This window comes from Artemia franciscana, chromosome 10 (genome assembly GCF_032884065.1).
Source record: "Artemia franciscana chromosome 10, ASM3288406v1, whole genome shotgun sequence".
Taxonomy (NCBI): Eukaryota; Metazoa; Arthropoda; class Branchiopoda; order Anostraca; family Artemiidae; genus Artemia; species Artemia franciscana.
This window is the reverse complement of record NC_088872.1, coordinates 12,268,369-12,294,926: the sequence shown is the minus strand read 5'-3', so window position 1 is coordinate 12,294,926 and position 26,558 is coordinate 12,268,369. Positions and strand designations below refer to the sequence as shown.

Sequence of the window (26,558 nt, the reverse complement as noted above, 5' to 3'; positions counted from 1 at the left end):
ATATTTTGAGGGGATTCAGGAAATTCTTCCCATGTTTGAGGAAGTTTACTTTTTCCAAGAGGTAAAATACGAAGCAGATCCAAAGATATTTTCCAGGGCTGTGTCTGTTATTTTTCGTAGGGGGATAAAACCGTAAAGGGGAGAAGACTTTTTACCATTCAATTTTTTTTTTTCACGAAGAAAGGGGAGTAATTTTTTGAGAGAATCAGAGAGTTTTCCCAGAGGAAGAAGATTAATGCCCCCCCCCCCACTGGGGGTGGATTATCACATATTAGAGGACTCTGCATTAGTTGAGAAAACGCTATTTTTTTAGAGGGGAGAGGGCTAAAAATTTAAGGGGATCGCTGAATCTTATTCCAGAGGATTGTAATGTTAAAAAAGGTTATTCCAGGATCAACGCCAAAAATTGTAGAGATAAAGCTCAACAGTCTTCGTCTTTCTAATTTACAGACCTTGTGAATATTGATAATTCGAAAAAGGAGATATCCGTAGAACTTTTGAACTATTTAATGTCTTATAACAAACCTTCTGACTGTGACACATTTTTAAAAATTCGGAAAAAATGATTTGGTTACTTTGTAGTTGTATGTGTATCAAACAATCCTTAAAAAAAAAGTTGGACATGGTTTTTGGTGTTGATAACATAGTTACATCATCCAACTAGATTTGTACCTTTTTAATTAAACGTAAAAAAAGGAAACGTGGAATATTTCCAAGAAAATTTCAAAACTAGAATCAAATTAAGTATCATATTGCATTTGGCAAGAATACTACTACATTTCCAATATGGTATATACGCTATTGTTTCCAGTGTTAATATTGGCATATGGTATAAAATAGATATTAGTATAGTATAAATTTTAATTCCAGAATAACTTTTACAAGTAAGAACTACAAACATATGTTCTAAAGCTTAAGCCCAGAGCTGGGGCTATTGAGAAGGAAACATGTTAAAAAAATTCTTACTTCATAATATGTAGAAAAACTATAGTACAACACTTTGAAGATGCTTCCACCATACATTACCCTCCCCCCTACTTTTCAAAAGCACAACCCAAACTATATATTTCCTATGTGTTTTCCCGTTTCTTGATTTTGTTGACGTTGATTCAATTTATGGGTACACGGATTGAAACAAGGGTGGCGCATGGCAAAATGTATTGGAAATGTGAAATTTTGGCTATATTTATGCACATTAGGGAGGGCTGGGAAAAAAGTGAAGTGAAATTGCCTTCAAAATATGTTAACTACAATATTTCTGCATATTATAAAGCAAGAACTGTTTTCTGAACATGTTTCTTTCTCCATAGCCCCAATTTTACGCTTCTACCGTCAAATAAAACATAATTTAATAACGGTTTACTAATCGTAAGCATATGTAAAATTTAGTATATTGGAAGAGGACGAAATTTAGAATTACTTTTAAAAACAAATGTTTATATAATACAAAAAATAAGAAAAAGCAATGACGTTAGCCTACCTTGAACGTTTTATTCCCATCCGACGGGGTTGTTGCGGCTGATATCGAGCCCTTGTCTACATATGCGGCCAGAGGTGGAACCATAAGTGTAGACTTTAGCGCTGGTGCAGATGCTGACATAATTTTTTCACCAAACTTATCATCATCATCTTTAACACTATCCAACGTATTACAGGCACTTCCACCTGATCCTCCAGAATCTATTGGGCAGCTTGAAGAGGCAGGTGACGGGCTGAAACTCTGCAGAATAATTGGTGCCACTTTATGCGGAGGAGGCTTATGCGTCACAATAGGCTCCTCAACTTTGTGCCAAGCTTCTCTCCTTCTCCCTGACATTCTCTTTCCCGAATGCCTCCTTCTCACACTTTTCCATTGAACATCATCACTATTGTCATCACTGCTATCACTAACTACATTTTTATTACCGAGGAGGCATGGTGGTGAGTTTGTGCCGATGCCACTTTCAACTGCACTTGGATTACTATCAACACTCCTTTGCAGTGAATTATTACTTCCATTATCGTCTTCACTTGATTCTCTGGATAGGCTAAGAGGAGTTGTTTGGGTCATGACGGATTTCAAATTCTCCTCACTATGGTCATTGTCTGACAGATCACAGTCTTGATTACAGCCATTATCGACATCATTAAGGGAGTTTACCAATTCCTGAAGCAGCACTATATTATCAGCTAAATTGAGGTGAGCATTGGATCGGCGAATGCTTTTCTCTACTCGTTGTATGAAGGCTGCAACGTCTTGTGGGTCCTGAAAAAATGGCAGGTTTTAGTTAAGTCCATCAAACTAAAAGCGTAGATACTAATCGGTGCATCAACTTTTTTCGTTTTTAGAGTGATGAACGTTTGAAAAGAAAGAGACAATCAACATTCGTTAATTGAGACGTCATCGCACCGTTACAGTAGGCATTACCTAATTGCTGCTCTTCTTCTTTTCTTTTTTAGGAGAAGGGGGTGGTCAAACTGTGGACGCCTTTGGAAATTTGATCGATATTTTGCCAAGGTCTCTAGTTTTGATTTACTTTTAAATAGTTTCCCTTATCATTTCCTTTTTTTAAAAGACTAAGTGTATAATTTAATTACAAGTGTTTTGCCGAGTTAAAGGCGTTTAGAAAGGCGCTAGATAGTAACTGTTACATCAATTTTTTTTTCATTTTTAGAATGATGGACGTTTGAAAAAGGAAAAAACAACCTACATTTGTTTCTTGAGGTGTCAACGCACCCTTACAGTAAACATTACCTAATTGCTACTGTTTTTTTTTTTTTCAGAAGGGGGTCATATGAGTAAAATTGTGGGCACCTTTTGAAATTTGATAGTCTTTTTTCTGTGTGTCCCAGTTTTGATTTATTTTTTCATAGTTGCCCTTATGATTTTCCATTTTTTAAGACCAAATATTGTGGATTTATAATGTATCTATAAGAGTTTTTCACGTGGTAGCCTAAAGGTCTTTTGGGGAGCGAAAATTTTGTAAAATATTTGAATTTGGAGGAAATAAAAATTCATTCATGCTCTTCATATGACCTAACAGACATGTACACACAGAGGTAATTCCAATGCTAAAGTTTTCAGAATGCAGTGTTTATATATTTTCTAAATCTCATAATTTTCGCAAAAATTTACTTTTCATCAACCATTCTGTTAGACAAAGACAGATTTAGACAGATTTTCATTATAATAATTTAGACAGATTCATTTTATTTACTAATAATTCCAAAATAAATTATGTATACACACAACCGCTCGGGGAAGGCTCGAAAAGCCTGATGATGGACGGCTGTAATCTTCTAATTCTCAACCAATAACAAAATCACTTACAAAAAAAAAACTAAAAAAAAAAGAAGAACACTCCCCCAAAAAATAACACTCAACTAACAAATAATACCAAAATTAACAATACTCTCCCAATAAATGTCTCTTAAACATAACCCAATGTGCTCAGTCTCCCGAATACCAGCTGGGATATCATTCCAAACAGCCGGAGCTAAATACCTAATTCCAAAACCTACACGAGTGGTGTCTCGGTACTCGACAGCAAAATTATCCGCCTCCCTAATCGCATACCTGTGGCACGAACGATTTATGCGGAAAAAGTCGGTGAAAAATGTAAGACATAGATAATTCCAAAAACATCGATAAGCAAAAACAGCAGCTTGATAATCGCGGATCTGGCTGATACAAAGCTGTTGTAATCAATAACCAACTGTAAGTAAGGAACAACCCGGCTCAATAGTAGCCGAAACTCTAAACAGCGGAATTTTGATATAGATACATCACGAGAATCGGATTTTTATGTTGATTTCAAATAATTAAGTTTCATCAAGTTTAGTCCTACCCATCCAAAGTTATGAGACTGAGGAAATTTGCCTTATTTTCGAAAAAAGGGAAACCATCCCCTAAAAGTTATAGAATCTTAATCAAAATTACACCATCAGATTCAACGTATCAGAGAACCTTACTGTAGAGGTTTTAAAATCCTATCTGCAAAAATGTGGAATTTTGTATTTTGTATTTTTTCTTTTTTTTTTTACCAGAAGAAAGATCATGGATGCGAGTTTATTTATTTTTTTTTTAGGGGTGATCATATCGACCCAGTGGTCCTAGAATGTCGCGAGAGGGCTCATTGGAATGGAAATTAAGAGTTCTAATGCCCTTTCTAAGTGACCAAAAAATTGGATCGTAACTATTTTTTTTTTAATTTAAATTCTTAAAACACGACACGGTATCGTTCACATTTTCTACATAATTACCAGGAAGGCGTACAGTTTTATTTGAAGCATCTACACTCTTTTAAAATTCGCATTCGCATAAAAATCACTAGTCCAAAGAACACAACCACAACAGATATAAGGCGTAACAATAGTATGGTACAGTAATAGAAGAAAAGATAATGGTAAAACATACTTTAATCGACGGAGAATTCCCATACCTCTAGCAACTTTAGCTGCAACAAGATCACTATAGGGCCTTCAACACAAATTACAATCAAGTTGAAAACCCAAATAAGGCACTTCATGCACCTGTGACAAAGCCCTACCATCGAAAAATATCTCTCCATCAACACTTGGCTGCCTACCAACTCTTCTCAATATCATAAAACTAGGTTTTTAACATTCACTGACGAAAGGCTCAAACTTATAAACACAAAAAAAGACTTTAAAATCTATTTACTTTTAACAACAAATCATCAATGGATCGACTAGACACAGTTAAACCAGTATAAGTGGTAATAAAACACTCAGGTAAGTAGGAACGCACTGAGTCAACACGAACAAGGTACAGAATTGGTCCCAAGACAGGCCCCTGGGGTACATTACGCTTCACTTGAAAAGGAGAGAAGAACACATCATTTAATGCAACATGAAGAGATCTGCCACTCAAAAAACTTTCTAACCTCTTCAGATAGTACCACGAACTCCAAGGGATTGTAGACGTTTGTGTAAAATTTTAAAATCCACTGTATCAAACGCTTTTCTAAAATCAATAAAAATAATCGAAGGAATGTCACCACGTTCAAAGTATTTATTCACAGTATCACAGAGGGATTACACTGCGTCTGACGTAGAGTTCCTAAAGCCGAACTGGGTTTCACTTAACATCCCCTTTTTCGTAAGGTAATCATAGAGCCTTTTATGCACAATTTTTCAAATAATTTTGAAAATAGGGGTAGGATTGATATGGGTCTATAATATTCAACATCTAGCTTAGAACCACCTTTAAAAGGGGAGTCCCATTTGCTCTTTTAAGTACATCAGGAAATTCGCCGGTTCGGAGGAAAAGATTGATTATGTGGACGAGGCATGGTAGTAAATAACACATCACTGATTTGAAAGTCCTAAGATTAATGCCTTCTATCACTGCTGAATTAGATTTGATTCTTTTCCCAACCTTCAGAATTTCGTTTTCAGTACACGGCTCAAATTCAATTTCACTTCCAGTTCCTCTATCATCCACAAATTTATAGTCCAAAAAGTCATCATCAGAATTCATCAGCCCTTCCGCCTGTACATTTTGCCCAATACTTGAAAAAAAACTCAGCAAATCTGTTGGTAATAATCGTTTCATCATTAACAGTTTCTCCTTGAATCAGAAGCGAATTATAGAGCCTTTTATGGACAATTTTTCAAATAATTTTGAAAATAGGGGTAGGATTGATATGGGTCTATAAAATTCAACTTCTAGCTTAGAACCACCTTTAAAAGGAGAGTCTCATTTGCACTTTTAAGTGCATCAGGAAATTCGCCGGTTCGGAGGAAAAGATTGATTATGTGAACGAGGCATGGTAGTAAATAACACATCACTGATTTGAAAGTCCTAAGATTAATGCCTTCTATCGCTGCTGAATTAGATTTGATTCTTTTCCCAACCTTCAGAATTTCGTTTTCAGTACACGGCCCAAATTCAATTTCACTTCCAGTTCCTCTATCATCCACAAATAAAGAGTCCAAAAAATCATCATCAGAATTCATCAGCCCTTCCGCCTGTACATTTTACCCAATACTTGAAGAAACAAGAGCAAAGAGCTCATATGGCACTTGTGACGAGGCGAGAAGAGCTAAGAGCCAAGAGATCATATGGTATGAGCTCTAACAAAATTCTATGAATCAATGGATTGATTTAAAAAGGAAAATAAGAGGCTTAATGCCGGTCAGGATTTAAAATAAGAGCTCTGAGTCACGATGTCCTTCTAAATATCAAAATTCATTAAGATCCGATCACCCACTTGTAAGTTATAAATACCTAATTTTTTCCAATTTTTCCTCTCCCTTTAGCCCCAGATGGTCGAATCTGGGAAAACGACTTCATCAAGTCAAATTGTGCAGCTCCCTGACACGCCTACCAATTTTAATCGTCCTAGCACGTCCAGAAGCACCAAACTCGCCAAATCACTGAACCCCAAATTTCCCCAAAGAGAGCGAATCCAGTACGATTCTGTCAATCACGTATCAAGGACATTTGTTTATTCTATCCACCAAGCTTCATCCGGATTCATCCACTCCAAGCGTTTTTCCAAGATTTCCCCCTCCAACTCCCCCCAATGTCAAAAGATCTGGTTGGGATTTGAAATAAGAGCTTTGAGACATGAATTACTTCTAAAAATCAAATTTCATTAAAATCCGATCATCTATTCGTAAGATAAAAATACCCCAATTTTCACTTTTCCAAGAATTCCGGTTTACCCCTCCAACTCCCCCCAATGTCACAGGATCTGGTAGGAATTTAAAATTAGAACTTTAAAGCACAAGATCCTTCTAAATATCAAATTTCATTAAGATCTGGTCACCCTTTCGTAAGTTACAAATACCTCAATTTTCAAAATTACCTCCCCCCCCCCAATTCCACCAAAGAGAGCAGATCCGGTCCGGTTATGTCAGTCACGTATCTTAGACAGGTTTCTATTCTTCCCATCCAGTTTCATCCTGATCTCATCGCTTTAAGTATTTTCTAAGATTTCCGGTCCCCCCCAACTGCCCCTCCCCCCAATTACGCTTGATCCGGTTGAGATTTAAAATAAGAGATCTGAGTTACGAGGTCCTTCTAAATATGAAGTTTCATGAAGATCCGATCACTCCTTCGTAAGTTAAAAATACGTCATTTTTTTCTTATTTTTCAGAACTAGCCCCCCCCCCCAATAGAGCGGATCCGTTTCAATTATGTAAATCACGTATGAAAGACTTCTGCTCTTATTTTTCCCAACAAGTTTCATCCCGATCCCTCCAATCTAAGCGTTTTCCATGATTTTAGGTTCCCCACCCCAAACTTCCCCCAGTGTCACCAGATCCGGTCAGGATTTAAAATAAGAGCTTTGAGACACGATATCCTTCTAAATATCAAATTTCATCGAGATCCGATCACCCGTTCGTAAGTTAAAAAATACCTCATTTTTTCTAATTTTTCAGAAATAACCCCTCCCCCAACTACCCCAAAGAGAGCGGATCCGTTCCGGTTATGTCAATCATGTATCTAGGACTTGTGCTTAATATTCCCACCAAGTTTCATCCCGATCCCTCCACTCTAAGTTTTTTCCAAGTTTTAGGTTTCCCCCTCCCATATCCCCCCCCAATGTCACCAGACCCGGTCGGGATTTAAAATAATAGTTCTAAGACACGATATCCTTCCAAACATAAAATTTCATTAAGATCTGATCAACAGTTCGTAAGTTAAAAATACTTCAATTTTTCTATTTTTTCCGAATTAACCGGCCCCCCACTCCCCCCCCCAGATGGTCAAATTGGGAAAACGACTATTTCTAATTTAAGCTGGTCCCGTCCCTGATACGCCTGCCAAAGTTCATCGTCCTAGCTTACCTGGAAGTGCCTAAAGTAGCAAAACCAGGACCGACAGACCGACAGAATTGGCGATTGCTATATGTCACTTGGTTAATACCAAGTGCCATAAAAACTCAGCAAATCTGTTGGTACTAATCGTTTCATCATTAACAGTTTCTCCTTGAATCAGTAGCGAATTGGGTGGAGCTTCTTTCTTCCTTCCCGATACATCGGGAAGGAATAATAACCTTCCTAGTTCCTTTAGTATTATGCTTATTTAAACTCAATTGATTCACAAAGTATTTTTTTAGCTTTTTCTTCTCATTGAGTTCACCTAATTGCGTATTATTTTTAATTCTTACTGTTTTTGGCCAAGTCACTATTTAAATAATCCACATACAATTGAATTCTTAAATCTGAGGCTTCAAGAATTTCCGTAGTTATCCAGGGCTTCCTGGGTTCATTCTAATGTGGTTTCAAACATTTCACTGGGCAAGTCTTATCGTATATAAATGCACGAGGATCATTATCTTTCATATCTAAAATTTCACTAAAATTAAGGCTGCTTAACTCTTCACCAAACCTCAGTAAATTCTCTTTTTTTTAACGACGACTTAATCTTTTTTAATTCATTTCTTTTTATTCAGTCGCAAGGTACCGGTGCTACAACCGGGAAATGGTCTGAACAAGGGTGGAGAAACACATAAGCATAACTACGGTCCACATACTTAGAACCAACAAAAATATTATCTATGAGAATGACTGAATGACTCGTAACACGTGTTATAATATTCACAGGGGGGAAAAGATCATGAACAACCATCAAATTAAAATAATCAAGATTCACTCCATTCAATGAAAGAAGATCAAAGTTAATCAACCATGCCAAAAAAATACAGATCTGTCCGAGACGTCACAGGTGCAAGTTGACCAAACCCACGCTCAAATTCCTCCCAGCACTCGATGGCCTATACACAACATAAGTTTCCTTCTTCCCAAATCTAATTCCAGTTGAAAACTTTCAGACTTACCCTCTATCCAAACATCAATATCATTTCTTACTTGGTAAGACAACGACTTTGAAATCAAACACACAATTCCACCTCTATGAACTGATGTCGGTTTTTAGTCTCTAAATTAAATAAAAAAAACTAATTTTTTTAGCTGAAAGTAAGGAGCGACATTAAAACTTAAAAGGAACAGAAATTACTCCGTATATGAAATGGGCTGTCCCCTCCGCAATCCATCTCTCTTTACGCTAAAGCTTTTAATTGTTTTAAAAAGTAGAATTGTGGCAAAGAGTCAAACTTCAGCGTAAAGAGCGAGGGATTGCGGAGGGGACAACCCATTTCATATACGGAGTAATTTCTGTTCGTTTTAAGTTTTAATGTCGCTCCTTACTTTCAGCTAAAAAAATTATTTTTTTTTATTTAATTTCTGAACGTTTTTGAATTAATGCATGTTTGGTTTTGGCTCTCCGCACATAAATTATTAAAATGAAACTTGTATATTAATTCTTTTTTTGGCTAAATGGCTTTCTCTTAGTTTTGATCAGACGATTTTGAGAAATAAGGGGTGGAGAAGGAGGCCTAGTTGCCCTCCAATTTTTCGGTCACTTAAAATGGCAACTAGAACTTTTAATTTTTAATGAACGTTTTTATTAGTAAGAAATACACGTAACTTAAGAATTAATTTACGCAACAAACTTTCATAACCTTATATTTTTATTATGTATACGAGGGGGTTTGTACCCTCGTTAATACCTCGCTCTTTACACTAAATCGTAAGTTTTGTCCCAATTCTTTAAGAATGACCCCTGAATCAGAAAGGCCGTAGAATAAATAGTTGAAATTACTAAAAATACTTTAGCATAAAGAGCAAGGTATTTATCTCCTCCTAAATACCTCGCTCTTTATGCTAAAGTATTTTTAGAACCCCTCATATGCGTAATTATCTCTGTTCGTTTTAGGTTTCAATGCTACTTCTTCCTTTCATTTGAAAAAACGTTTTCATGTTTATTTTTCATTGTTTTCTTATAGTAGTGCTAGAGAACCCTGCGCCCTTTTCATTGAATTTTTCTTCCCTCATGACAGATTCCTCCAAGGAAAGATCCTCCAACATAGCCCCCTCTCCTCAGCCCCACCCCCAAACAAAATAAAATCCCCCTGAAAACGTCTGTACACTTCCCAATAACCATTACTATATGTAAACACTGGTCAAAGTTTGTAACTTGCAGCCCCTCCCCCAGGGATTGTGGGGGAGTAAGTCATTACCAAAGACATAGTTATTATGGTTTTCGACTATGCTGAACAAAATGGCTATCTCAAAATTTTGATCCGTTGACTTTGGGAAAAAAATGAGCGTGGGAGGGGGCCTAGATGCCCTCCAATTTTTTGGTCACTTAAAAAGGGCACTAGAACTTTTCATTTCCGTTAGAATGAGCCCTCTTGCGACATTCTAGGACCACTTGGTCGATACGATGACCCCTGGGAAAAAAAAAAAAAAAAAAAAAAAAAAAAAAAAAAAAAAAAAAAAAAAACAAATAAACACACACCCGTGATTTGTCTTCTGGCAAAAAATACAAAATTCCACATTTTTGTAGATAGGAGCTTGAAACTTCTATAGTAGGGTTCTCTGATACGCTGAATCTGATGGTGTCATTTTCGTTAAGATCCTACGACTTTTAGGGGGTGTTTCTCCCTATTTTCTTAAATAAGGCAAATTTTATCAGGCTCGTAACTTTTCATGGGTAAGATTAAACTTGATTAAACTTATATATTTAAAATCAGCATTAAAATGCGATTCTTTTGATGTAGCTATTGATATCAAAATTCAATTTTTTAGAGTTTTGGTTACTATTGAGCCGGGTCGCTCCTTACTACAGTTCGTTACCACGAACTGTTTGATTATAATCTAGAAAAGAATACAACAAGGGAGAGTGTTCCTGACTCAAAAACTTAAACATTTATAAATAAAAGTAATTTTTCCCTGAGCATCAGACAGAAATTGCAGCACACCCTCGTAACAAGTAGTGAGGTGGCAATTCCAGGCATATAAATGCAACAAATCAGCTTCCCCAGGGTTAAACTGCGGACTTTGAACATAAGCACTATTGCTTTACTGTTGAAGTCTGACTTGGTTCATACACGGTTCAAGATCTCATGCTATTGGTGCCGACAAAACCTCTTTTAGACGAAAAGGTCGGCTCATAAAATAATCAAGTATAAACGCAGTAAGATTAAATAAATACACAAACCAAAAAAAAACTCTGAATGAAAAGAAAAAAAGTAAAAAAAAAAAAATGCAAGACTGAGAATCAACAATTTTCAAGAATAACAATGAAAATCACGAAAATAGCGAAAAATACAGAAACCAAACAAATCTCTCTAAATGAAAAGAAAAAAAGTAGCAAAAGAAAATGCAGAACTGAAAATCGACAGTTTTTGAGAATAATAATGGAGATAACAAAAATAGCGAACAAGTAGTCAGAAAAGGGAAAAAAAACAATAAGAGAAAGAAAAAAACACGAAAAACAACACAAATACTATTTCAAATGCATTCGCCAAGGGATCTTTTTTTCCGCAGACGGTTCATTTGGCGACTTCACTAGTATGTTGCCGCGGTCAGTCCATACATGTTTGACACCGAAGCGATCCCTTGCGGCCATTTGCAAATCACGACGTCGCTTTGTAAGGGATCCCGACACAAAAATGCCCGAACTAGCTAGATTAGACTTCTGTGAGAAAACTTTTCGTTTTAAGCGAAAACTTTTGGCTTAAGTTCATCAAACGCGAGTTTAACATTCTTCGCAGTTTTAGTAGAAGCTTCTTGATCATTGTTTTCATGCGATACAAGATTACTCCCAGAAACAATTTGCTTGTTATGATCCCAGCAGCAGAAGATCAAATAGTTTATTCGCTTTCCATAATCTTTCATAATTTTTTTAATTCATACTGGTTACAGTGGAAAGCCTGCAAATTTCGCCAGTGCTAAATCGAATTGGGTACTTGTGTATTATTCAGAACACAATCAATAAGTGAAGTTAGCTTCTTTCGTGAAATTAAATATATAAAAAAACAAGTTTTTTAAATGAAAGTAAGGAGCGACATTAAAGCTTAAAACGAATAGACATTACTCCGTATATGAAAGGAGCTTTTCCTCTTCAACGCCCCGCTCTTTACGCTAAAGTTTGACTCTTTCTCTTAACTCTACCTCTTAAAACAGTAAAAAAAAAACTTTAGTGTAAAGAGAGGGGCGTTGAAGAGGAAAAGCCCCTTGCATTTACGGAGTAATTTTCTGGTCATTTTAAGTTTTAATGTCGGTCATTACTTTCATTTAAAAAAACTTGTTTTTTATTTAATTTCAGGACACTTTTTAATTAATGTATGTTTTGATCTTGGCTCTCCGAACATAAATAATTAAAACGAAATTTGCATATTAAATTTTTTGTGTAAATGGCTTTCTCATAGTTTTAATTGCAAGATTTTGACAAAAAAGGTGCGAGGGAGGAAGCCTAGTTGCCCTCCAATTTTTTGATTATTTAAAAAGGCAACTAGAACTTTTAATTTTTTACGAACATTTTCATTAGTAAAAAAATACGTAATTTACGAATTAACTTACGTAACGAACTTCTATATTCGTATGTTTTTATTGCGTATATGAGGGGGTTCACCCTCGTTGATACCTCGCTTTTTACACTAAAGCTTAAATTTTGTCCTAATTCCATAAGAATGACCCTTGAATCATAAAGGCCGTAGAATAAATGGTTGAAATTACTAAAAATACTTTAGCGTAAAGAGCGAGGTATTACGAGGAGGTAAACCCCTCATATGTGTAATAATTTCTGCTCGTTTAAGTTTTAATGCTGCTCCTCACTTTCAGTAGAAAAAAAACTTTTCATATTTATTTTTTCATTGTTTTTTAAATAATGCAAGAAAATCCTGCGCCCCCTTCATTGAAAGTCTCTTCCCCCACGAGAAGTATTTCCATGGAAGATCCTCCCACGTAGCCCCCTCCCACCACCTCAACCCCCGCCCCCCAAACCAAAAAAAAGCCTGAAAACGTCCGTACACTTCCCAGTAACCATTACTATATGTAAACACAGGTCAAAGTTTGTAACTTGCAACCCCTTGCACGGAGACTGCGGGGGAGTAAGTCGTCCCAATGACATCGTTATTGAGTTTTTCGACTATGGTGAATAAAATGACTATCTCAGAATTTTGATCCGGTCATTTTGGGGAAAAATGAGCGTGGGAGGGGGCCTAGGTGCCCTCCAATTTTTTGGTCACTTAAAAAGGACACTAGAACTTTTAATTTCCGTTATAATGAGCCCTCTCACGACATTCTAGGATCACTGGGTCGATACGATCACCCCTGGGAAAAAAAGAACAAACAAAAAAGCAAACAAACAAATAAACACGCATCCGTGATTTGTCTTCTGGCAAAAAATGCGAAATTCCACATTTTTGTAGATAGGAGCTTGAAACTCCTACAGTAGGGTTCTCTGATACGCTGATGGTGTGATTTTCGTTAAGATTGTATGACTTTAGGGGGTGTTTTCCCCTATTTTCTAAAATGAGGCAAATTTTCTCAGGCTCGTAACTTTTGATAGGTAAGACTAATATTGATGAAAGTTATATATTTAAAATCAGCATTAAAATGCGATTTTTTTATGTAACTATTGGTATCAAAATTCCATTTTTTAGAGTTTCGGTTACTATCGAGGGTCGCTCCTTACTACAGTTCGTTACCACGAACTGTTTGAAATCATGGTTGGTTAGACAATCATGGTTGAAACAATTTATGGTTAGGTTAGGCTATTATGATTAGTTATTTTGAAACCACGTATTTACACGCAAATTGACTTTTTTCAAACATGGTCTATTGTTACACTTCCAAAACTGTTCCTTCTCGTAAGAGTATAAAGTGATGTTGTGTCCATTGACGTACTGTTTTGTTGTGGGCAACAGCCCCTTTTCCTGGAAAAACTATAATTGCCTCTTTTTCAGTCTTTGGCAAATCCCAAATCTTCATTTCAAAATCCATGGTCAGACACTATCTTCTATCACTATGCGTAGCAAATTAAATTGAGTTCTGTCATTGCGGCTATGAAACCGGATTTTCGCAGCGTAGTTTGTTTCACGAAAGAACCTAACTTCACTTATTGAGTGTGTTCTGAACTATATACGAGAACCTCGAATTGCTTGTATGACGGCATGATTAACGTGAGCGGGAGAAAAAAGAAAGAAGACAATTAAGGAGACTTATCTTAAAGTGGGCGAGCCCACAGATGACGTTGGCAAACACCGCTCTTGTAGGGTGGACCGTGGAGGCCTGTAACGTTTTTCTCCACCATTTTCTTACATCCAAAACAGCATAGCATCGATTAATTAACAAAACAAACAAATCCAGTCTTTTTCGCACAATTTCGCAGCAAACCCTTTGTTTATTTGGCACAAAGCCACGCACAGGTAGATCGGTATTTTTACGAGTAAGGTAGTTCATGCAATTCAATCTTTACAGTTCCATAATAGTTTATCCTTGTAACTTGAAAAAAATAATCCGATTAATTTAGCTTATGTTTACATTTCAAGAACAAGGTAATATCCAGAAAAAGGTTAGTTTTTGTTCGTCCGCACCAAATGAAAGCTCAACTGAGCTTTCATTTGGTAAGCTAGTTTCATTTGGTAAGCTTTCATTTGGAAAGCTAGTTCAACGTCCGCACCAAATGAAAGCAACTAAACTTAGACAAGTTGAGTTGAACACTACTTAAAGTTAGTTGTTCATGCCATAAAATACTTTAAGTGATCAAGGAAAAAAAAACGAAGCTACGTCCAGACATCGCTATCAGGTACGTATATTCGACCGTTCGAATGCAGCAGTAACTAATGGATAAAATTCCAAAAAACCTAAAGTGGGGCTAAAGCAGGTACACAACCAGAGAATCTTTGCTACCCTACTAAATATCACATTTTTGCCATTTCCATAATTTCTATGCAATTCACCTTTTGTTTTTTGTGAATTCCTTCCCCAAAACCACATTCCTGTAAAACTGCTTACTTCGACCAAAATATATTCTGCTGGCCTGCAATTGTTCCATATATTAATAAAGCAGTCTTTCTAAAGGGTTTTCTGCTATTTTGAAAACCGCTAGATGCCAAAGGCTCCCTAACCCTTCTCCAAATAGTTTCTGAATTTTTCGTACTAGTACATGTTCATTTGTTTAATGCATATCTGTTTATTTTTATATTTTATACATATTATTTTATATAGTTTATTTTACATGTATTTAATTTTATATTCATACTTACTTTTTACATTTTATATTTATGCAGGCTACAACCCAGAAGTTACCAAAAATATTACATGATAAACTTTGACAAATTGAATCGGTGAGCCTTGATCCCATAGAATTTGTATATTTTTAGCAAAGATATAAATCTTAGCACCTCGAACAGATTTGGCAATAAAGAGGATAATACATGGGAGTAAGACTCGCCGACAAAGGATCAGGAAAAGAGATAAGGCTTTCCCGCTTTGTTAAACGACTGGAATGGTGATAGCTAGAAATTTTATACAAAAGGCTTTTTATGTTAAAGATTTGTAAAATTTGCAAAACGATTTCCGATATCGTACGGCAGATGTCTTTATCTTAATAGAATACGTAAACAGAGACACATAAGACGACTATTAAAGTGAAAGGTAAGCCGCTCAAAGGATTAATTTGGTATGGTGAATTCCAGTCCAGCAGGCTTACCAAAGTTGCCGAAATGAGCAGAAAAATGATACTAAATGTTCCTCCAGACAATGTATGGATCTAAAAATTATTTTTCGTTGGCGCTTCTTTGCGGCATTTGGGGTTTCATTCCCCATGGTTTGATAACACGATGCGTAAAATCGGATGATTTTTTGTGCGGTGGCCAAACGCTCTTTCATGCGGGCTCAATAATGTGCCCAATATCTTCTGTCTTAAAAGCATTTAGAGCACATAAACATTTAAAAAAGACCCTTCTTTGTGACTTAGCCTTAAAATCTGCAACTGGAAATAGTAGAATTTTTTTCAAATAGGCAATTGTTTGAAAAAGCAGTGCTTTCCGCGTAGATATATTCTTTTTCTAGCTCATATCCACGCGCTAAACTATGCGGTTCCTTGAATTTGCACGATATTACGCATCGCATAATTGGGCTTTTGAGAGTTATTAAGTCAATGGGATTTTAGAGCGAGGAAATTTTTTCTTACTTGGCAGTTGCTAAACAAATATGGAAATGGCGACCAAACAAATATGTCATCCAAATATTTAAGTATTCAATTAAATCACAGATCAAATTTGCTATGACAAGGGAATTATTACATTTCTCAAATAATGACAAAACAAACATCACAGGTTCCGTACATAAATGTACCACATTCTCGATAAAAACAAATATGACGTTAGGAATAAGAGAGGCCTATTTTTTGCAACGTATGAGCTAAAAACGCCAACTATTTGCGGCAGCAAATGACTTAGCAAATTAGAGTGCTTTGTACTTCCTAATACCTCCGTGTTGAACAACTTTATTGTAAACTGTCACGCAAGGATGAGTCCCTAGTCCGGATAAACCCTTGTGCCTGGCTAAGTAATGCTAGTATGGAGGCCGGTGTTTACCCCCTCACCAGAAAATCCCCCTTGAAAAAACTGCATAAAATATCCCTCAAAAAATGCCGCCCAAGGAGCTGGTTAGTCTCCAATCCCTTTCGACTTATCAAAAAGGACTAGAGCCCTCAATATATGATCTAACAAACACCCTCCGAAGTTTCTGCGAACATGGGGTGGAGCTGTGGGAGAAGAAGGGACAATCCACCCTATAAGAAACAAATTCTGCTCATTTTGTGGTTTAATGTAATTTTTTCTTTTATAATAGCAGCGTAGACCAGAAATATTCCTGGAAATCATAAGGAAGTAAATATCAATTTCACATTTTTGATGTGGTTTAAAGTTGCCCTTGGCTCCTCTTCCCCAAAAAATACCCTCTCCCCTTTAAAAATAGCTAAGAGCTCATATGGCACTTGTGACGAGGAAAGAAGAGCTAAGAGCGAAGAGCTCATATGGTATGAGCTTTAACAAAATTCTATGAATCAATAGATTGATTTAAAAAGGAAAATAAGAGGCTTAATGCCGGTCAGGATTTAAAATAAGAGCTCTGAGTCACGATGTCCTTCTAAATATCAAAATTCATTAAGATCCGATCACCCACTCGTAACTTATAAATACCTAATTTTTTCTAATTTTTCCTCTCCCTTTAGCCCCCCATATAGTCGAATCTGGGAAAACGACTTTATCAAGTCAAATTGTGCAGCTCCCTGACACGCCTACTAATTTTCATCGTCCTAGCACGTCCAGAAGCACCAAAATCGCCAAATCACTGAACCCTCCCCCCAACTCCCCCAAAGAGAGCAAATCCAGTACGATTCTGTCAATCACGCATCAAGGACATTAGCTTATTCTATCCACCAAGCTTCATCCCGATTCCTCCGCTCCAAGTGTTTTCCAAGATTTCCCCCTCCAACTCCCCCAATGTCAAAAGATCTGGTAGGGATTTGAATTAAGAGCTCTGAGACATGAATTCATTCTAAATATCAAATTTCATTAAGATCCGATCACCTATTCGTAAGATAAAAATACCCCAATTTTCACGTTTTCCAAGAATTCCGGTTTCCCCCTCCAACTCCCCCCAATGTCGCAGGATCTGGTCGAAATTTAAAATTAGGACTTTAAAGAACAAGATCCTTCTAAATATCAAATTTCATTAAGATCTGGTCACCCTTTCGTAAGTTACAAATACCTCAATTTTCAAAATTGCCCCCCCCCAAACTCCACCTAAGAGAGCAGATCCGGTCCGGTTATGTCAGTCACGTATCTTAAACAGGTTTCTATTCTTCCCATCCAGTTTCATCCTGATCTCACCTCTTTAAGTATTTTCTACGATTTTCGCTCCCCCCAACTGCCCCCCCCCCCAATTACGCTTGATCCGGTTGAGATTTAAAATAAGAGATCTGGGTTACGAGGTCCTTCTAAATATGAAGTTTTATGAAGATCTGATCACTCCTTCGTAAGTTAAAAATACGTCATTTTTTCTTATTTTTCAGAATTAACCCCCCCCCCCAATAGAGCGAATCTGTTCCAATTATGTAAATCACGTATGTAAGAGTTCTGCTTATTTTTCCCACCAAGTTTCATCACGATCCCTCCAATCTAAGCGTTTTCCATGACTTTAGGTTCCCCCACCCCAAAATCCCCCCATTGTCACCAGATCCGGTCGGGATTTAAAATAAGAGCTTTGAGACACGATATCCATCTAAATATCAAATTTCATTGAGATCCGATCACCCGTTCGTAAGTTAAAAATACCTCATTTTTTCTAATTTTTCAGAATTAACCCCCCTCCCAACTACCCCAAAGAGAGCGGATACGTTCCGGTTATGTCAATCATGTATCTAGGACGTGTGCTTATTTTTCCCACCAAATTTCATCCCGATCCCTCCACTCTAAGTGTTTTCCAAGTTTTAGGTTTCCCCCTCCCAACTCACCCCAATGTCACCAGATTCGGTCGGGATTTAAAATAAGAGCCCCGAGACATGATATCCTTGTAAATATCAAATTTCATTGAGATCCGATCACCTGTTCGTAAGTTAAAAATACCTCATTTTTTTCTAATTTTCCAGAAATAATCCCCTCCCCCAACTACCCCAAAGAGAGCGGATCCGTTCCGTTTATGTCAATCATGTATCTAGGACTTGTGTTTATTTTTCCCACCAAATTTCATCCCGATCCCTCCACTCTAAGTGGTTTCCAAGATTTAGATTTCCCCCTCCCAACCCCCCCCCCCCCCCCAATGTCACCAGATCCGGTCGGGATTTAAAATAAGAGCTCTAAGACACGATATATTTTTAAATATCTAATTTCTTTGAGATCCGATCACCCATTCGTAAGTTAAAAATACCTCATTTTTTCTAATTTTCAGAATTACCCCCCCCCCCCAACTACCCCAAAGAGAGCGGATCCATTCCAGTTATGTCAATCATGTATCTAGGACTTGTACTTATTTTCCCATCAAGTTTCATCCCAATCCTAGAATTTAGGTTTTCCAAGAACCTAAGTGTTACTTAGGTTCTTAGAACCACTCTAAGTGTTTTCCAAGAATTTAGGTTTCTCCGTCCCAACTCCCCCCAATGTCACCAGATCCGGTCGGGATTTAAAATAATAGCTTTGAGACATGATATTCTTGCAAACATCAACTTTCATTGAGATCTGATCAACCGTTCGTAAGTTAAAAATACTTCAATTTTTTCCGAATTAACGGGCCCCCACTCCCCCCCCATATGGTAAAATCGGGAAAACAACTATTTCTAATTTAATCTGGTTCGGTCCCTGATACGCCTGCCAAATTTCATCGTCCTAGCTTACCTGGAAGTGCCTAAAGTAGCAAAACCGGGACCGACAGACCGACAGAATTTGCGATTGCTATATGTCACTTGGTTAATACCAAGTGCCATAAAAATCTTTGCTACGACCCAGGGGATGCATCAATTTATACCTCCATACTTCCCTCTCTCTTAGAACAAATTCTGTATTTATCTGATGGCTCAGATAAATCAGATGGCTCGCGCATTAATATAGTATTACTATTTGCTATCCTATGGAAGTATATCATGCGGAGGTAATATTTGATTAACATGTCTTAACCTTTTAACCATGTCTTAAAGACCTGAGAAAAATTTCTCTTGAACAAACCGTTGGTAGTGAATAACAATAAGAAAACCTGAAACCCACTTTTCAGTTTTTTCCGAGGCCCACTCTTGACTTCCAGGAGGCCCACTCTTGACTTCCAGGAGGCCCACTCTTGACTTCCAGGGGTTCATCTAAAAACCCGATATTAGGTATTGACAAGGGGGTGAACCCCCTCATGTTTCGTTTTAAGTTTTAATCGAAAAGATTTTATGCTACAATTTTTGTAAAATTCAGACATAAGCCAAATCCGTGAAACAAGTTCTATCGATGTTCAATTTGTTTTTTTTTGTATCTTATTTCATTTTTAAGATATTTAGGAGTTGTTGTTTTTTTTTAGTTTTTTTTTCGAAGCGCAGTATATCCTCTTACTGATTCACAAAAATAGATTAGAGAGGAGAACTTTAAGCCAAAATCATTTTTGTGGTCTCTTGAATAATTCAAAAAAAAACTTCCTTGTACAAATAATTAGTCATTAATAAGAGCAAAGAAAAAAAAAACACCGGAGACCAACTTTTCCGTTTTCCCGCATTCCTAGAAATAAAAAATAATACTGCGTAACACGACGCCTCTTTGGTTGGTGCAGCTGTTTCAAATAATGCAGTAACCCCAAAACTTAGGGTGGGGTATCTAATATATTTAATATATGATGCGTTGGTGTTTAATATATTTTATATACGATATTTAATATATGAAGGGTATTTAATTTAATGCGTTTAGAACGCTACTGTTGTTTCCATAATTTAGGTACTGAAGTATTATATTTTCATCATATTTTGGTATATTTCATTATGATTAACCCTTATGATTGTTCATTATGATTTCATTATGATTATGATTAACTTCATTTCTTGAGTGTGGTCACTATAACACGCATGTGCTAGGGTGAGTATCGAATATGGTCAAGCTCCTCTTTTCTGTTTTAATCCAACAATGACGCATCATAGGGTCTTAAATTGCAAAATTATATTTTCAATTCGGTTTTCTCTTGAGCTTATACGATATTATAGATCTGCACCTTCGGACCTATATACCCATACTGCTACTAGCACCAAGTCACCTGAGGCCAACTTAGCTACACACGATTCTCCTCCACCCAAACCTGCACAAAGCTTCACTTTTTGTCAATCCTATCATGAAATGCCAATTACCTTTATATCCTTTATATGACCTTTTACATCCCCTGGCCTCCGCAAATCAGGGAGACCCAAAATGACCATTGGCAGGATTTTAGAGAAGGAGGCAAAGTTGGCGAGGTCTTCGATGGAGGAGCTTTGGTCGATGGATAAGGATAGGTCGTCATGGCGAACCACTGTTGCTACCTTATGCGCCTTCAGGCGTGGGAGGACCTAAGTCTAAGTAAGACCTCTTCCCAATATTTCGAGAAAAGCCTGCTTTTCATTTGGTCCCACCTGTATAACCAAAGAGTAGGGATTTTTGGCGACTTATCGTCTATACACTTTGGCCAAGCCATCAGAACCTCACTGACTGACCACGTCACTGACCTTTATTTCCTTATAGCCCTAAAAAATGGGATATACCCACTGTGCCGTCTTTAATAGTACTTTCCAGAGTTTTGTTCATTTCAGCATCGTATTCCAGCCTTCATTTCTAGCATTATTTTCCAGCACTTCATTCATTTCAGCATTGTAATTCTGGCCTTCGTTTCTAGCATTGTTTTCTAGCACTTCATTCATTTTAGCTTTATTTTCTAGCCTTCATTTCTAGCACTTCATGCATTTCAGCATTGTGTTCCAGCCTTTATCTCTAGCACTTCATTCATTTTAGCTTTATTTTCTAGCCTTCATTTCTAGCACTTCATGCATTTCAGCATAGTGTTCCAGCCTTTATGTCTAGCACTTCGTTCATTTTTAGTATTGTAGTCCAGTCTTTATTTCTAGAATTACTTTCTAGCACCTCATAATTAAAATTGTACAAACTCTTAGAGCAGGAGTAATTAGCAGCCCTTAAGTTAGTTTAATATTATTAGAACCGATTTAGCTTCAAAGATTTAATTTAGAGTCTAAACTTTAGATAGCAGTTTAAAAAGGTGGTTCAGCGTCTAACAAAGTTCCTAAGACAATATAACTAGAAATAAATCTTTCTATTTTTATCCTTCTTCCATAATTAAAATGGTCTTGCTCTTTTTAAGTTACTCGTTTTCAATTTCTGCTCCTTAATTTATCTTCTACCTTTAAAAATGCGTCTAAATCAATATATATATCATTTTTATTTTCTGCTATATAATTTTTCATCTTCTGCTATCGAACTTGTCAATTGTACTCTTTTTATGCTATTTCACATTTCGCTTCACAGAAACAAGTTGAATAGCAGTTCAAGTGCTCTAAGGTGATGCACTGCCACTGCGAATGCACTGCCTCACTGTGAATGCACTGCAATCATAGTGAATACTTATATGATGACACGTTTTATGACAGGTATATAACTAAACAGGTTTCTTAAAGCACCGACCGCAGGGAGGTTTTCCTATAAAAACAGGAATTTTATAACTTATTACAAAAACAAGAAGTCGTACAATTGATGGGCATTGACTTTATTATCCATAGACTGAAGTCATTTAATGATCTTTTTCATCAGCATGACGAGTGCGCAATTTATATGGATATGCAAGATATTTTTAATTGGCTGCAGTTACGTTCTGCAGGAATCAAGTCCTGTGTGTCTAAGATACCAACAGACACAGCGGAAAACAAAACAACAGTCAATATCACAGAGGCTTTGGATTGGATCAAAGTCTACTCAATTACCCCACCCCCACTGCAGAGAATAAGCATTAAGGTTAAATGTTTAGTTTCGTTCCAAGTGCGTATTACTGCATATAGCAAGATTCTGATGATCGCATATTGTTTCTTTGTCACTATTAGAGAAGAACATGCATTTTTTAGTTTTGTAAAATCACCCTCCAACGACACTAAAAATGCGTAAAGTGGGCGTGCTTACAGGTAACATTACCTACAGAGCGAAGCCTATTAGTTCATGAGCCCTCAGGTTAGATTCAAATAACGTTTGGCCATTAATTGGAATCCAGGGTTTATTCAATTAAAATTACAATACCAAGAACAGTTAAATGAAACCAGACTTTTTGAATTAGATAATTAGAACTTACACAACTTTTAATTTAAAACCAATATAATTTTACAAATATTCTGTTTATTAGCCAATAATAAAAAAAAATCGACAGAAAATGAATAGAAATAAACTACGGAAAATTTTTCCAAAAAAGTAAAGAGCTATAATAAACCAAAAACGAGCAGAAATTATCGCGTAATAATTCATGGTTAAAAGGAACAGAAATTACCATAAACAGGACTGCCGCAAGCGAGAAGCCTTCTAATGGCCAGAACGCCATCTGCGCTTTCAATTGTACGTTTTAAATTCAGAATTTTTTTATGACCATTATTTCATGGTCCTAACAAATAAGGAGCAAAAACGACCAGTTACACCGATTCTCGTGACAGACACCTACATGCAGAAGGAGGGGATCTCTGGGTACTTATTCCCCACCCGAAACACTAGGTTTTTACGTCTCTTCCAATATTCTCCACATATTTCACCTAGATAACTTCGAAGACCACACTGCCTTTCCATGACGAAAGTAAAACAGTTCAAAATAGGGATGAAACCTTTTTATTGACAGTGAATAGATAAAAAATTATTTAACTGGATATTTCGAACACATATAGTGTTCATCATCAGCAGTAAAACTAAAAGACATGAATAAAAATAAACTGTTTTACTTTCGTCATATTTCACCTATTGTCTGCGTTTTTTTTTCGATATTGAGACTCCTCCCCCCACATTAAAAATCTTAATCACTTGCATGCATGATACACAACATTCGCTTTTCATGGAAAAAATCGCGTGGAAAATAAAAATATGGTCTGTATTGGTTTACATTGGTTTCTTGAATTGAACAATTATTCATCGGATTTTACTGAAGCTGGATGACAATGATTGATTACTTGGTATTAATGGAATACAAGAGGTAGCGTGTTTATTGGCCGATACTAACTTGTATACAGGTTCCCTCGTCGATTATTATCGTATTAGCCTTATGCCCAGCTGCATTTGGTTTAAAGGGTGAATAAAAATCAATCTTTGATCTTCAACAAAATCGGCTGCAGTGGCACTAATTGGGGGGGGGGGAGAGGTAGAAAAGGTGGGAGCAATTACCTTACTTAATTTAGAAAAATATATTTTTGTATCTTCATTGAAATCCCCTCTTCTATAAGATCTGAAAATACGCTTGCTGTGCCTTTACAAGAAAAAAACTTCTTACTTTCCTAAATTTTTTGCAGACTGATGCCGATGATCGCCTATGGTAATTCAAAAGCACAGCCTATGTAGACACACCATATGTGTCTAATATGTCCATAAAGCACAGGCATATGTGTCTATATAGGCTATGTTCAAAAGATAATCTTCTTGTCGAGCTGGGATTCATGAAGGTGGGGAACGTGGTCCATACGTAGGACGATTGTTTTAAAAAAAAAAAGTAGCCTAGTATCACAATTTTGGGCAAGTGCGCCTAGGCAGTGACAAGCGCATGCGCATGTGTGGGAGGTATTAAAGACTGCACCATCTCTCTCAAATTTAAACCAACAGTAGCGTGGAATGCAAAATGGTTAAATGAAAGTGATTGCATTAGGCCTACATCACTTTCAACCAGGGGCGTAGCTACAGTATTTTTATTGGGGAGGGGAGCAAGAGGTGCTATTCCAGAGGTAGCGAATAAAATTAACTATTTGACGAACACGCGACTTGTTGAATTTAAAAACATTACGCAAAACATTGTAAACAACAAACACACATTAAACAATCATAAATTGTGTTGCGAGAGCAACACCTTGGTTTTGTCGCGTTTTTTTTTTTTTTTTTTTTTTTTGCAAGAGCAAAAATTTTTTTTTTGCAACACTTTGGTTTTGTCCGTTTTTTTGTTTTCTTCTTATGTGTCCGATCTCAGCTTATTCCTGGAAACTGGTATGGGTCTAACCTTTGCGATTTTTACGCTATCTAGAAACAGTTCAACCATAGACAAAATGAGAGTTTACTTGTAAAAACTGTTGTGATCCAGCACTTTTCGCTGGGTATGTAATCGAGCAAGTACACAATGCTATGTTTCAGAGGGGGACAGATACGAAATGGATGATTGAAGACAATATTGAAAAATTAAAATTAAAAATTCGTCTGTAAAAATTCAAACATTAGCATCTGTTTGTTCCCAAAGGCAACTACCCCTTCAGAGGAAAGCTACAGCTTAGGTGTGGTCTCCATAATTTTTTCGCTTATTTTTGCTGATTTTCTATCCATGTTTCTTTCAAACTTAGCGTTTGTTACTGCCAAAACTGTATTCCTGCAAATGGAGGTTTTTTCCATTAAAAACTGAAATTCAGATTTTTTTTCACCTGCTTTTTCAAGATCTATATGGTGGTTTAAACCTCCACTTAACCAATTCGAACAATCAGGTTTTCACCGTACTTGGTACTTAAGGCCTAGCCTAAGTCCAGACATTCTACTCCCTAGTCAATTCTTTTTTCTGAGGCGGCAACTCGGTCAAATACAAAGGTATCAGTTTTCTTCGTCGCTTCAACTAAACAACATAAGAAGGTTGAACTCAAGGGGTTTCTCACTTAAAATTACGATTAGGCGCAGGCTATCCTTAGCAATTCTTCCTGTAATTATCTATACAATACTAGCTGTTGGGGTGGCGCTTCGCGCCACCCCAACACCTAGTTGGTGGGGCGCTTCGCGCCCCCCCCAAGCCCCCCGCGCGCGTAAGTCGTTACGCGCCATATTAGTTATGCGCCATTGTAGTTGTGTCCCTGTGTCCCACCTGTGAATATAGATAGATTTATATATGTGTTTCAAACTACGCAAAAATAGCGAATAAACAACATTCTTGGCTTTCCCATTGTCTGTGCATATGCAAAGCCGTATGTACTAATAATGACGTCATATACAAACGCTCTTTTTACAAACAAACAAACATGCATCCACATAACTCGTTTTTACATAGATAGATACAATACAAATTAACTGCGTAAAACTTGCGAATAAACAACATTCTTCGCTGTCCAATTGTCGCTGCATATAAATACATTGTCAGGTTTACCGACCCTCGAACATGCAACGTACAATTGTCCATGGGAAAAACAATCAGGATTAAGATCTATACCACATTTTTCTAATGATTGACCTTGAGCTTTGTTAATGGTGATTGCAAATACTAATCGAATTGGGAATTGCAATCTTTTAAATTGAAAAAGCAGATCCGTTGGAATCATGGGAATGCGAGGAATAAGAACAGCCTCACCCTCATAAGGCCCTGTCAAGATTTTGGCCTCTATTAGATTTTCCATTGTGTTTTTTTTTACGGCAAGTCGCGTGCCATTACAAAGCTTTGGTGGGTTGATATTTCTTAAAAGTATTATTGGTACGCCTATTTTTAGTTGTAGCACGTGTGGTGGAAACCCTGAAGGATCTATGGAATTTAAAAATTCAGATGGATAATTAACCGCTTCATTTGGTTCCAAAACTGTGTCGACTGACTTGTAAAGGACTGCCTGGTCTCGAATCTTGTTCAAAACAATATTGTTGATTTCGTGGACGTCTATATTTTTGGGTGCGAGAATCGCTCTTTCACTTAGCCATTTATTATTTTTATAATTTTTTAGAATATTCGGAAATACTTTTTCAATCAATTCATTTTTGGACGTCACTAAATTACAGAAATCAGCAGGTAGTTGTATACGTCCTGAAATTGAGTCTACTGTTTGACCAGAGTCATCGTTTTGCAATCGGACACGCATATTTGTGGTTAATTTTAATATTTTTACGTGTGCCTATAAATTAGAATTTTTTAGGCAAGCATTCATTTCGTCTGCAGGAGTTAAACTACGTAAAAATTGCGAATATACAACATTCTTGGCTTTCCCATTGTCTCTGCATATACAAAGCCGTATGTACTAATAATGACATCATATGCAAACGCTCTTTTTACAAACAAACAAA

At 36.7% G+C, this 26,558-nt stretch overlaps 1 protein-coding gene across 5 annotated transcripts in view; it reads right to left on the bottom strand.

Moving 5' to 3' along the window:
• LOC136031795 (rho GTPase-activating protein 7-like) overlaps positions 1-26,558 on the bottom strand; it is a 259,438-nt gene that overhangs the window by 109,610 nt on the left and 123,270 nt on the right. For all 5 annotated transcript variants that reach the window (XM_065711587.1, XM_065711584.1, XM_065711588.1 and 2 more), the window contains one exon: positions 1,481-2,245. In XM_065711587.1, coding sequence (XP_065567659.1) covers positions 1,481-2,245 — 765 coding nt within the window. The remainder of the gene's footprint in view (positions 1-1,480; positions 2,246-26,558) is intronic.